A 12,702-nucleotide genomic window follows, 5' to 3' on the forward strand; every position below is an offset into this window, starting at 1 on the left:
CTGTAAAGAGCTTGCATGTCACCACCAGCCTCCTGAGTGAGAAGACTGCTCTTTCCCACTTCACCCCATTTATTCTATGGACTGTCCACAAAACGTTCCTCACAAGAATCCTTGAAACATCTCCACCTTACTGCAATGTTGGTCTTTCTTAGTCTGAAATTGAACCAATTCCACTTTTCCCATCCACTTGCTTCTCCCTAAGCAGCAACACGTGCAGAAGGGCATATAAAGAAACATCACCCGTGAAGTGGTGGCACAGAAGCCCACAGCTTCAGACAAGTCTCAGGGAGAGGCACCAGAGATGAATTCCTACTTAAAGCAGTGCTGTCATAAGGAAAAGCCCCTCACCACTTCCTTGTTCCAGCAAGGAGAAATCCACAAAATGCCAACCCATTTTTTTCTGCCACATGCCAATGGCACACTATCATCAGCACCATCAATCGCAGTCTTTATAGCCTTGAAACAAGAGAAATATTGCTGTTGCAGATGCACATTTTCAGATGGACTAGTACCAGATAATGACCAACAACATTGCCTAAACTATAATACTTTCACATCAATCACAGTTCCTGGAAGATTTTTCTGTTTCATAAAGCCATGCAAAAGGAAAGTGACATGAAGTAAGTTTTGGACGCCATTCTTTTTTTTTTAAGATTTCACTTAGAAAATAAATTTGTGTAGAAAATGTATTGAGGCACTTGTAGCATTACTGGTATCTCTATCTGTGGAATAGGATTGTCAGCTCTCAGGGGAGGTAGGTGTGTAACTCTGCTCACTTGGCACTTACAGATGAGAATTAATGTAACTGTTGTTTGGGGCTTTTTTCTACACAACAGCTTTGGCATCATCAAAGGTGTTTTGGGTAGATCTCAGAAGTGAAATGAATGAACATAAAAAATTACTTTTGTTTCTTAATTAAGCAAAGCCATTTTCTGAAGTTCATTTTGCAGTTTGGGAATGCGGGGATTTCAATGGTTCCTAATGAAAAGAACCCTATGTTCTCCCTGCTGTGTATCATTAGATTATCAAAATGACTTTTCCCTGCCTGATGTGTGAAGTAACTGAAAACCAATTACTTCTGTGATTAAATATTTTAGCATAAATTAAAGGTTCTGAAAATATTTTATCATTGTTCTACAGCTTTACACTCTACAGAATCTACAGTGTTAGAAAAGCTAAGCATATAGATTCTGAAGTTCTCAAATTTGAGTGTACTTTAGTCTTAAGCAGCAAGAAACACATATTCATGGTGAAAAAATATTTAATCCCTATTTGAAAAGAAAGTACAATCCTAATAAACAAAGTTTCCTTGCATTGAAAATGTTATAGAGATGCTCTGAACCGTGACCTGCCAAGCAGCTATATCTAGAATTGTTTGGTTTTTTGTTGTTTTAGTTTTACAAATGCTTTCGCCAGCTTTTCCACTGCCAACCTCCTTCCTCCACTGATGGAGAGCCCACCTACCATTCCAAGGTAACTGTTATCCAGCTGGATCAGAGGGCGGACAGTGGAAACGTGTGCAATAATGAACCACATCCAGAAACAGACAGTAAAATGACTTCTCTCCTGTGCCCAGAGACAACTTCAAAAGCTATACCACCAACATCTTAGAAAAACTGGCTCTGATGGAAAGTACAAGCCTTAACCAAAATGCATTTTACTATTTCACTGCCACATTACCAAGCTAGCTCTACAAGTAATAACAGAAGTTGCCATTTGTGGGATTGAAAAACTGTCAAGAACAAAAATTATGACTTCTTAATAACAGAAAATTAATCACTTAGCCCCAGATATGGTTCAACCATGACAACATTTTAAGCAGTATCATTGACTTTCCTGTAAATTAGTTAATGGAGGACTTAGAAGTGGAAGAGTTTTGCGTTCTAGTGGTTCAGTGTCCTCCAGAATCAACCAAAAAGGCATGCTGGGCTATCTAATTTAGCTCCTTACTTTTCCTGCCTGGTTCCATCCAGACCATGTCTTAGGACCTCAGTCTAGGTTGTTCATAAATAACCATAACTTCTACTTACATTTTTGCTCATGCTGGACAATGATGTTTGGCAGGAGGAAGGACATTGACTTGGCAGACTATTTTTGAGTGGTATCCACTAAGTTATAGCATATCCTTGTGTTGAAGTCTGAAAGATGAGCTACAACAACTACCAGAGATTACCACACACAGAACTGTCCCTGTGCTAGAGGCTTATCTGTCCTGGTGGAATCAGGAGTCCTGATACTTCCAGGCCTTGTGTACATGTCAAATGCTCAAGCTCTAGTCTGGGCAAAAACAGTGGTCAGTGCCAGGCTGTTCTTCCTTTAGCACTTCTAACACTACAGACCTCCAGCCCATGGGACCAACAGTGACGTACAACCAGAACTCCATCCAAACCATCTGTGGGTGACATGCAGGACAACACATGAACCTGAGGAGGTAGGGCCCTCTACTTAGCTGGCAGAGCCCCCAGATTCTCCCTTGAAATTATCTGCTCCTGCTTTTCTGCACTGCATTCAAAAAAAAAAAAAAACCCAAAAACAACAAGGGGATGGGGAAGGAAGAATTTAAAAAAAAAAGCTTCTCTTTGGAAAGGAAGCCATCTTTTTTGTACAAATACAGTAGTCTGTAAAATAGAGAAGAAATGGTTTCATTTCTGTCTCATGCCTTGGAGTATGTGAAACCCCTCCACAGGGGACAGCCCTGGTGTTGTAGAGCCATAACTGCAAACTCAATTTACAAAAAATGTTAGTTGAGCATCTTTAAAAGAATAGCAGCAATTTAGACCACTAGGACATTTACATCAGCCCATGTACTAAGATATATTCAGGTTTTATTCTATATTTTTCCTAATGCCATGCGTCTAGGTTGTTTTTCCTAAGTCCCTAAAACAGCACTGCCAACAAAGCTCCCTGGACTACATTCCATCCCATACTTTTTCATACCACTCTTAAACTCCATTCCTCTCTTTGCTTGGTTTAACATTGCACGGGGCTACTGACATCTTTATCCAGCAGATATGTGTGCCAAGCTGTCTATATTTTCATCTACCTTCCCTTCTCTCCTCCATTTAGCTTCAGGGATGTACATTTTTTAAATCACCAATTGCTTTGTGCCACTTACATGACCCCCAAAATATTTTTTACATTGTGTTTGAACTTTAATGTTTTGGTTGCAGTCTCAAAGCTAAAGAAGAGGAATGTGCCTAACTGCTTTCAGACTTAATCTTGGTTCCATTAACTCATTTTGCTTGCCTGTCTATTCTGAGAAGTCCAAAGTTGCTTCCCAATTGTTATCTTTACACATTTCTGTCTGTATTACTGCTTTCTAAGTTTCTCTTTTGTGGCTGAATTTCTCGGCATTTTCTCCCACACCTGTAGTGCCAAAGTGTGCCTTGTTTATGTGCTATCCCTGTACTGCCCTCTGAGTGTGTCTTTACACTTATTTCTTTTGTCTGTGTACTTTTCACATCACTGCCCAGTTCAACACATCTGCATCGACTTTGTTCCATATCTCAACACTCCTCCAGGATTGTAAGTATGAATGAAAACCTCATTGTTTGATAGCCTGTAAGGTGAAGAATTTCCATATGATACACTTCAATATTTGTCTTTGCTAACAGTCCTTAAAACAATTTTCAGGTCAATGCACAATCATTATATATATAAAACAGCACAGACTGTCTTACATGTGACCTAAGGAGCTATTAATAAACAGGATGAGACAGTCATTGTCCCAACACAATACAGAGTCTGGACAGAATTAATCTTACTGAGTTGTTCATGCCCATCTCTGACCTTGCTGGTCTAAAGCATTCTTTGCAGACAATGCAGGAGACAGGTATTTCTAGGGCAAAACTCATCTGACTTATTTTAGATATCTCCTTTAGGATGTGTTGAATAGTTCACTTATTGAGAACTGTCCTTTTAGTGTTGTTTCTCTCCATTGACTTGAAACCAAAAATAAGAGGCTGGTACTTGGCTATCAAGAACCTTCTCCTCTACTCTCCTGTGTAAGCAGCTTTTGGAGCACCATGAAAAATAATATAATCTGTGCTTCTTTTCCAGAAGCACAATGAGAAGAAATAGGCATGATCAAATGTGCCCCTGGTGCAGTATCACAGGCTCCCTTGCTGTCAGCACAAGAAAGTGGGCACTTTTAGGAAGCAGTGCATGTCTAATGGATCATACAAGCCATTCCCCAGAAGCTCCTGGGTTTTTTTTCCTGTTGGCTGTAGGAGGAGCCTGAGCAGCAGCATGGATAGCTGCACTCCCAGTATGGGATGAAAATTTCACATGTTGAGGACAATTTGGGGCTCACAGTAATATTTAAGAGGTTTTTTTTTCTCTAATAATTCTGAGGGTGACTAACACAAGTACAGACCTGCACTGTAACCAGCTGAAGTCAGAAAGCACAAATCCCGCTCTCTGACTGACCCAGACATGAACCATACAGATATGGCAAATTTAGGTGCAAGGATTAAGCTGCTGGGAGATATGGGGGTTTTTTACACCACTCATAAATACTAAGGTACGGGAATGGGAGTAAAAACAGAGAATTGCAAAGTATTTAGGGAAGGCCAGGTAGACATGTACAACTTGAGAAAACACAAAACCTGAAAGGGAAAGTCTATAGGCTGTCTATAGCATCTAAATATAAAAAAGCTTTTTAGATCTTAAATATCCAATCCATGTTTCACATTAATGAAAAGGTCAGGGTTATCCAGCCTGATTTTCGTTTTGACAAATGCAACTGGTGCTACCAGACATTCAAAATCACAACTGAAGATAATTCTGCATAGGCCACTCTAATTCTAATACCCTTGCTTGATTTATCAGTCCCATTTGGATTACAATTGTAAAAATGGAAAAATGCAAAATAATTCTGCCTGTTTTGTGGTAGAACATTCAAAGTCGTGCTTTGTGAATGTTTTATAATTGAATGGCAATGTTCGTGAACACCCAACTGAACATTGTAAAAAAAGAAAGAAAAAAAAGAATTGTGAGCATAGAATACTCTTTTAGAAATACTATAACATTTATTATTCCAAAGAAATGATGTGGTTGTCAGAGAAACAGTCAAATGCAACTTTGCTATAACAGGGCAATTGTAGATTGCTAAAAGAGTATCACGTATTTTGAAATATTATATATTAGTATTTCATAATTCTTACAAAAGTGTGTTATCTGTTCTTGGCATTTTGGTTAAGATCAAGTGTAGTGTAGTAATTTTATTTTTTCCTATTTGGAAGATGCCCTTGGTGTTACGAAGTGTTGGGTATAGTTTAAACTCAGTCCAAATGGCACAAATAAACGTAGCTTATACAATCTGCACTGAGGACATTTAAACCAGAATTATATGAAGATTAAATTCCTTGCATGGATGGTTTTTACAAATGAACATGTTCTATGGATTCTAATCATAAGGAGAAAATGTTTTTTGTTATTTGTTCTTGGCAATTTGAATAATTCCAAAGATTTTGATTTTCCAACATGAATATTGTATGGTACAATTAAGCATTGTGGTTAGCACTCTAATTTAAAAAAGAATGTTTTCTAGTTTACAAATAAATAAAATATAGTTTAATATATCTCAGTCAACAGATGCTGTATGAAAGCATCTAGAATTACAAGTGTAACTCAAACATTCATCAAGAACACAGAATCATTGTAACATAATGAAAGAGATGTTGAAAACATTTAAATATACATAATCTGATTCATTCCCATAATGTATCATTTCACACGCATTGTAAATTCAGTTACAGAAAATAATTTAGCTGTACATACTAGTAAGTTTGTATATTTGAAAGCATTACAAATAAGCATAAAGCATTTAGAAGGTATAATCTTCTATATGATAGCCTACTACTATAGTCTCTCTTGACTGGATTGCAGATACCACACGAAACTCCTTGAAAATGGGCCAAATGTGCCTCAGTTATTCTTTGGTACATGCAGTAAAAATAGCTCTGGCTTTTTTAAACACTTTGTTTCTTAAAGATGGTTCTCTCACCTCTGGTTAGTTCATGAACTATGTGAAAAATATAAACCACAAGAAAAACAAATTATTTATCAAAGAATTGTCACCAAATGGCCCTGTGCCTAAGCTTAATAATTTGTGCAATACTTGTCACCTTTGATGTATAGATACTAGCATTACATAGTAGACCTTGAAAATTACATTTTTATAACTTGGTGAATGCAAAAAGCTCTACATTAATCACAATAATACTGTAATATGAGCATAGACTGGAAAATACTGACCAGTAATATAATGTAATTCTAAATGTATTGTTTAATTTTGGGTGATACACTAGAATAATAAATTTTTAAATGTGATTTAAGAGGAGAGTTTGCTCTTTTATGTCTCCATTTTGAGAAGTGGGAGGAGATACTCAAATTTCACTGTGCTTTTTATTAGAGTAAGAATAATTTGAAACTTATGTATTGGAGGTATTACTGATTTGTGGGCTAATACTTGAACAACACTGAGCTGGCAAGAGTAAGCATTATTCTGTTCCTGCACCAACTGCTGTTAAAGCATCTGAATTACAGCAACAAAGGCAACTCTTCATACGTCCATTTGTTCCTTTCTGTTCATGAAAGTGCATTTTTTTCTAGGCAGAGCTGGAGGTCAGCTGTATACTGCTATGCAACATGCTCTCCAAAGCTGTTTTAAATTTAAGTTCTTAGTCATACAACAACCTGCTAATGTTGCAGTGCAATGATAGCCTTGCTTGTACTATTGTCTTGATGCATGCAAATGAAGATTAAAATAATGTTATCAACTATTACTGATGCATAACTGTTAAAACTGGAATGTCATCTGTAAAGCCTCAAACAACATTTCCCTTCTCCCAACAATAAAGTAACCTGGGCTTAGTTATTTTGTTTTCAGTGGACTGTATGTTATGCTAAAATTTCTAGCACATATCAGAACTACCACCTACAGCAACAACCTAAAATGTAAGAATCTACACAGGTCATGTTTTGATTGAAAACAAACCAAAATACTGCAGTCGCAGCTTTCAGCTAGCTTTTTAAAAGATAAAAGTCACTGCTCTCTAACAGTACATAAATGTGAATTTCAATTAAAGTCACATCTGAAGAGGTAAATCAGGAAAGTGTACTGATGGACTATGGTAAGTAAGAATTTATAGAAAATCCACTAAGTAAACAGTGGACAGGAGCAAAATCTCCACAGAAAAGCCTTTATATGATCTCGACATTATTAAAAAGCTCTCAGAATTTCCAAATGCTAATGTGCCATCCCGTCCAATGAGCACAGAATGCTGCCCTTGGGAAACTCTGCAGTTTTACTCCTGGTCTTCAGATGACAAAAATTTAAGGTCAGAATAGGCTGTTTACGTTGGCTACCAAAGACAGTACAGGAACAGTCAGTTCTTACAGCAGAATGGTAACATTAGTGACTGACACTTCATATACTATCAGATTCAATTAAAAACTGAGCTTTGATATATACAGAAAGAAGGGAGGAAGACTGAGTTCACATTTCACAATGAAAGACTTATTAACACAAAGTGAGAGGTAACTTACTTCTGCCAAAAGGTAGGGCAAATCCTTCCCTAGTAACAGTGTTAATTTAGGATTTGCCAGTGGAATCCAAGTCTGAGGTTTGATGGTTGGAAGCTTATCTGTCTTCTGAGAAAAATGGCATAGATCCAAGTCCAAGATGAGATGTAAACATATCAATACTCATTTAGCAAACTTATTTTCAGCCAAATGTGAACCAACAACTTTAACTGTGAAAAGCCACCATGGCAATTGCCTAACGCTAATGCAAGATGATGAGAATACTGTGCAGAAATTTGTTTAGAAGCGTGAAGGCAGCAGCTGCAAAAGCAATGCAAAAATATGAAGAAATGGCTTCTCAAAGCTCTCATAAGGATTAGACTAGGAAGACAAAGAAAGGGTTTATTGTGAGGAGTGGCATTAGTTAAGCTATGACATGTCACAAAAGGCAAAGTTACAAGCCAGCTAAAGACACGCTGGTGTCTCAGGAAACAAACCAAAAGAGACTCCTAGATGAAAATCAAAAGGTTGGTTTACCCGTTGGACGTTTACCCACAAACCATCCCTCCCCAAATCAATCCTGCTCTTCCCATCCACTCATTTCCCCTCCACAGCTGGGACTGTGCTTCCTGTGCTTCCCTCACCCAGCCACAGCTATCAAATTCTTCTGCCTCTCCTCGGCTACACTGAGCCAGTGCAGAGCTGACCTAGCAGGGTCTGAGGGAGGCAGGGGGGCCAGCAAGTGCAAAACCCATTATTTTCCCGAGCTCCCACGCAGTGAAAAACCAGGGGAGAAGTTCTACCTCTTCTCTCTTTCTCTCATTCCTCTAAAATCAAAGCACGTGAGAGACTTCCTCTTCCCCACTGGCTCCCTTTCTGAGAGATTTAATAATATTGTGACTTAAGTACTGTAATACAGTTATTAACAATGTTAAAAGATTCCCCTGACATAAGTCACTGTGGAAGGATGCTGACTCATTGCTGCAGAAGAACACCTTGAGGACACATTCCACCAGCATCCTCCCTTTGGCAAGATTCAGTTTCTTATAAATAGTGCCAAGCAGGAGGAATATATACAATTGTCAGGAGAAAAATATAATTACTGAAGAAACAGTGTAAGACCATGCTAAAACATTCTTGACATTTGTGAAAAGAAACATTCTGATGTTTCCATGTTTTAATTTATACATTTGTCCAATTTTGTACATTGGGCCTAATGGAAGCTAAAAAGCTTGGAACAAAAGTGCCTCACTTGACTCAGAACCATTTTTGTAACCTTTTCTATATGATTAAAATCATCATAGTTCTTGCTGGAAATTGCTCAGATTCAGGAATGTATATCTCTGTAAAAATTCATACCCCCTATTTAACAACAGTCTATTTCCTTCATATAGCTGTTTTAAGCACAGTAGCATTTAGTAGTGTGGTAATTTAATAAATTATTTTCTCTTGTTGAAACTAAGACACTCATATTTTATGATGGACATCACTTAATCTTTCTACTAATTCTATAGGAAATAATTTTATAGATTTTATAAGATCAGGTAGAAGCTCAATATTCAGCATTCCCCTTTCATACAAGTACACTATTTGTGTCTGCCAGCCTCAGTTCCAACAGGATTATTTGCTGCATGAGTGACTGAGAGATACCTGAACTGAAGACCAACAGGACTTTTCAGCTTTCTGCCAAGCTGCATTCTATTTTTTATGCTTTATCTTACCCTTTATGTCCCTGAAAATATGCATTTGCTCTTTCTTTGCTACCTCTGTACTTAGATTATGTTACATGTGCAATAAATAGACATTAATTCGATAAGGTTATCAAAACAGGAAGACTCTCCCTAATAAAATATTTAAAATACATCTATCAGAACAGTAGCTGGTTATGAAATGGGGTGGATACGACATCCAATAAGCTAATCTTAATACCTTGGTTCTTTAAAGTTAGTAACAGCCTACCAAAAAGCACTGCTCCTTGGAAAAGAACTATATAAATAAAATTCCCACTACAGAAGAAGGCAAATTTGCCTCTGTACACAGAGTATATTTATCTGTACAGCTTTTGTTGATAAAATTTTGCTTGTTTAATGGTTTATATTTTCAAAGCTTTCTCTGCTTGAAGGATATTTTTTGTCACTAACATTTAGATTTGGGATTGAAGATTGCTGTTCTAGTCTCATAGTGAAATTAATTCCATTTCTTCAAAGAAAGCTTTTGAAGTGTTTTTTATGTATGGTGGAAGTACAGATTGACAGCACAATGATCCTCTTCAATATTCTTACAATCAGCAGCTGTTAACCTATTTTTATCAACAGCTTCATTGCTACAAGAAACACTTTTGCAAAATGCAGCTGGTGAGATCATTTCACATCAACTGTCTTCTCCCTGTGAATTTTTACAAGCAGGTTCCAAAAAACCCTCACTTCAAGAAGTAACCAACTGCCAAGGCCCCCTCCAACAACACACCAGGCCTCCTTTACCTTCCACTCATGTTCCAAGTATGCACAACCCACTCAAGGCAAAGATGAGCATCGCCCAGAAACCTTTGTATTCTCCCTCTGGGAGCTTCTACACCCTCTCTAAGGCCTTTGGTGTGCTCTAAAGTGACCTAGGATGCCACTACTGCATACAGAACCCAAGATAAATGTTCAAAACTGGTTTTGAACAAGATACAGATACAATCTCAGGTGTCTTTGCTTTCAGATTCAAATACAAAGAATAAAACCAAACCATTTTCTGACTGCAGCAAATACCTATCAGATCAATTTCACAATGTCAGTGAGGAAAGGATGGAGTTTCCAAAGTAGAAGATGGTATTTGAAGCTCTACTGTCCTGTGAGTTTAGAAGCATTAGCCAGGATGACCCTGACTCAGCCTTGCCACTCTGCCTACTTGCATCCTTTAGACCTGTCCACACACAGGACCTGCTGTGGGCAGAGTGCCAAATTGTGCCCTCAGAAATACTAAGGAAGGACCCAAAAAATACAGTGAAACTCTAGTGCTTCCAGTGAAGAAGTGCTCAGACTGAGCACTAGAAGCCCTTGGCCTATGTAGAGAATACAGCTCAGCCTGCCATTGATTTCATCCTGTCTACATGATCTGCCATCTGAGGATTCTCTGCTCTATGATCCCAATGAGGAACTTCAGAATTGAGTAGGTCTTCAAAAGATACATTAATATGGAATAATACAAATTTCTCATAGATACATGCATGTTTTATGGATATGATAGACATACTATGGATGCAAAGGGCAAGAAAGCAGAACATCAGATTCACCCAGCTGTTTTTTAGTTCTCATACTGTGTGTTTTTGCTAGTCATTGATTCTGTATAAAGCACACAGTACACATGTATGGACTTGATCCTCATTCAATGTATACGTTTGAAATTATTTTTTTAATCTAACGTGTCTACTGGGACCATCTTTGGTACACCTACCAATAAACCCTGAAGAAGGAGGGTTGGGCTGTATCTTCTCTTTAGTGTTCTCCTGAATGATGTCCCAGAGCTGCCATATAAACTTTGGATGGAGGATGTAGAATGGCTGGGTTGGATTCTTCCTGCGATGCTGCACGTAGGGAGTGAACAGATTGTAGTCTGGTTTCTTATACCACTGGAGGAAAAAAGTCACATGGTTTTTAATAGTAAGAAACATGATTTGAACACTACATGTACAATAGCATAAACTGCCTTCATTTGGGTTCTGCAGAACAGAAGCAAAGGTAGCAAAGCAACCTGCACTGGTGGATGCTTCTGCTAGAAAGACATTACTCACTCTGGGCTATTCTGTTTCTTCCCTTCATACAGAAACTCCCAATAAGTAATTGACTGCTGTGGGATAAGCCAAGACCATTTTTCCCCCACAGATCCACATTAAAGAAGATGTTCAAAGAGCTTTAGCATGCTATCTGGGCCTGGGGGTGAGTGTTCCTCTGAAAGCATGCCCGTCCCTGACGGAGGCAGCAGAGCCGTGACGCAGGCTGATGGGGCCTGCGTCAGAGCAGGCAGCCCCTGGCATCTGTTGCTAAGGGAGTGCAGCAGATGAAGGTTTACTTTCTACTCAGCAGCCTGCTCAGCTCCGAGCTCCCTGTGCCAAAAGCCATCAGATCAACTTGTCTGCTGGGGCTGCAGCAACAGCCAAAGTGGAGACTCCCCCAGTGACAAGCAGATGGACATCTGCTGCTCTCAGTGAGGGGGTGGACGGCAGGGCACAGATGGCAGTGGGACAGTGGACATAAAGGGAATGCTGGTGGGGAGGAGGCCTGAGAAATGGGGAAGGCGCCCAGAGAGATTTTCACTAGAATGTTGTGTTTTGTTTGGGAAGGCAGAGGGGAAGATGGGGAAAAATTGATGCAGTTTTTCACCTCTTCTGATAAAACCTACTTCTGAAATCTAGCAATGCTCCCTCCTTGGCAAACACACAGAAAACTCACTGTTATGTGAAAATAGCAATGTGTTATCAAACAAATGCCACCATTCATCTATCCTAGCATCTCAGAACAGTCCCTTCCAGTATCATTGCTGGCTACTAAAAAAACTAAAAACTAAAAAAACTGCTGGCTACTTTTTGACCAATAAACCAATTTTGACCTATAGACATAGCGTTCTCCACTCAGATACAGACAGAACCTGGGGCTGATGGTGAAAAGGGAGAACCAGGAGACTAAAGTAGTAAATCAATTTTCTCCAGTACTTTCAAATAATTGGGAAGAAAGGTCTAAGTGGATATCTTACCACATTCAGATTTGCAGAGTAGGGAGCAGGATCCCAGGCTACTAAAATAACATCTTTATACAAGGAGCTGTCGACAAAGTGATGGTTGGGATTGGTGAGAATCTGCAAACACAAATGCAAAGAATTCCACAGCATTAAAAGCAAGCGGGATCCAGAAAAATGGCAAAATCCTTCTCTCAAGTGAACAGTCCTACCCACACTGCTGTTTGTTATGTTTCAGTTCTGGTTGATTTCAAGCATCTTGTTTTGTTAAAAAAATATACAAAAAAAGCTTAGCCATAAACAGCACTCATGACAGTCTGAAGTAGCAGTATGCTGAATTACTCTCCATCTGCGAGGGATGTGATGGTACCACTTGAGATGCTGTGTTATTGTGAATCAACATTACCAGGTACTCTGGAACTTGAAACAGTATTTCAGATCACCTGTGGGATTCTCTTG

The 12,702-nt window shown here is 38.7% G+C and overlaps 2 protein-coding genes across 7 annotated transcripts in view; one reads left to right on the forward strand and one right to left on the reverse strand.

The window, feature by feature from the left end:
• The window catches only part of LOC102066016 (pinopsin), an 83,119-nt gene extending 76,252 nt beyond the window's left edge, over nucleotides 1-6,867 (forward strand). The window contains exon 5 of the mRNA XM_005488026.4: nucleotides 1,396-6,867. Coding sequence (XP_005488083.3) covers nucleotides 1,396-1,611 — 216 coding nt within the window. The 3' untranslated portion in view covers nucleotides 1,612-6,867. The remainder of the gene's footprint in view (nucleotides 1-1,395) is intronic.
• ST6GAL2 (ST6 beta-galactoside alpha-2,6-sialyltransferase 2) overlaps nucleotides 1-12,702 on the reverse strand; it is a 178,799-nt gene that overhangs the window by 5,229 nt on the left and 160,868 nt on the right. For all 6 annotated transcript variants that reach the window (XM_005487975.4, XM_026794017.2, XM_074535879.1 and 3 more), the window contains 2 exons: nucleotides 12,262-12,363; nucleotides 10,966-11,140 (listed from right to left, as the gene is read on the reverse strand). In XM_005487975.4, the coding sequence (XP_005488032.2) occupies nucleotides 10,966-11,140; nucleotides 12,262-12,363 (277 nt within the window). The remainder of the gene's footprint in view (nucleotides 1-10,965; nucleotides 11,141-12,261; nucleotides 12,364-12,702) is intronic.

Source organism: Zonotrichia albicollis, chromosome 2 (assembly GCF_047830755.1).
Source record: "Zonotrichia albicollis isolate bZonAlb1 chromosome 2, bZonAlb1.hap1, whole genome shotgun sequence".
NCBI lineage: Eukaryota > Metazoa > Chordata > Aves > Passeriformes > Passerellidae > Zonotrichia > Zonotrichia albicollis.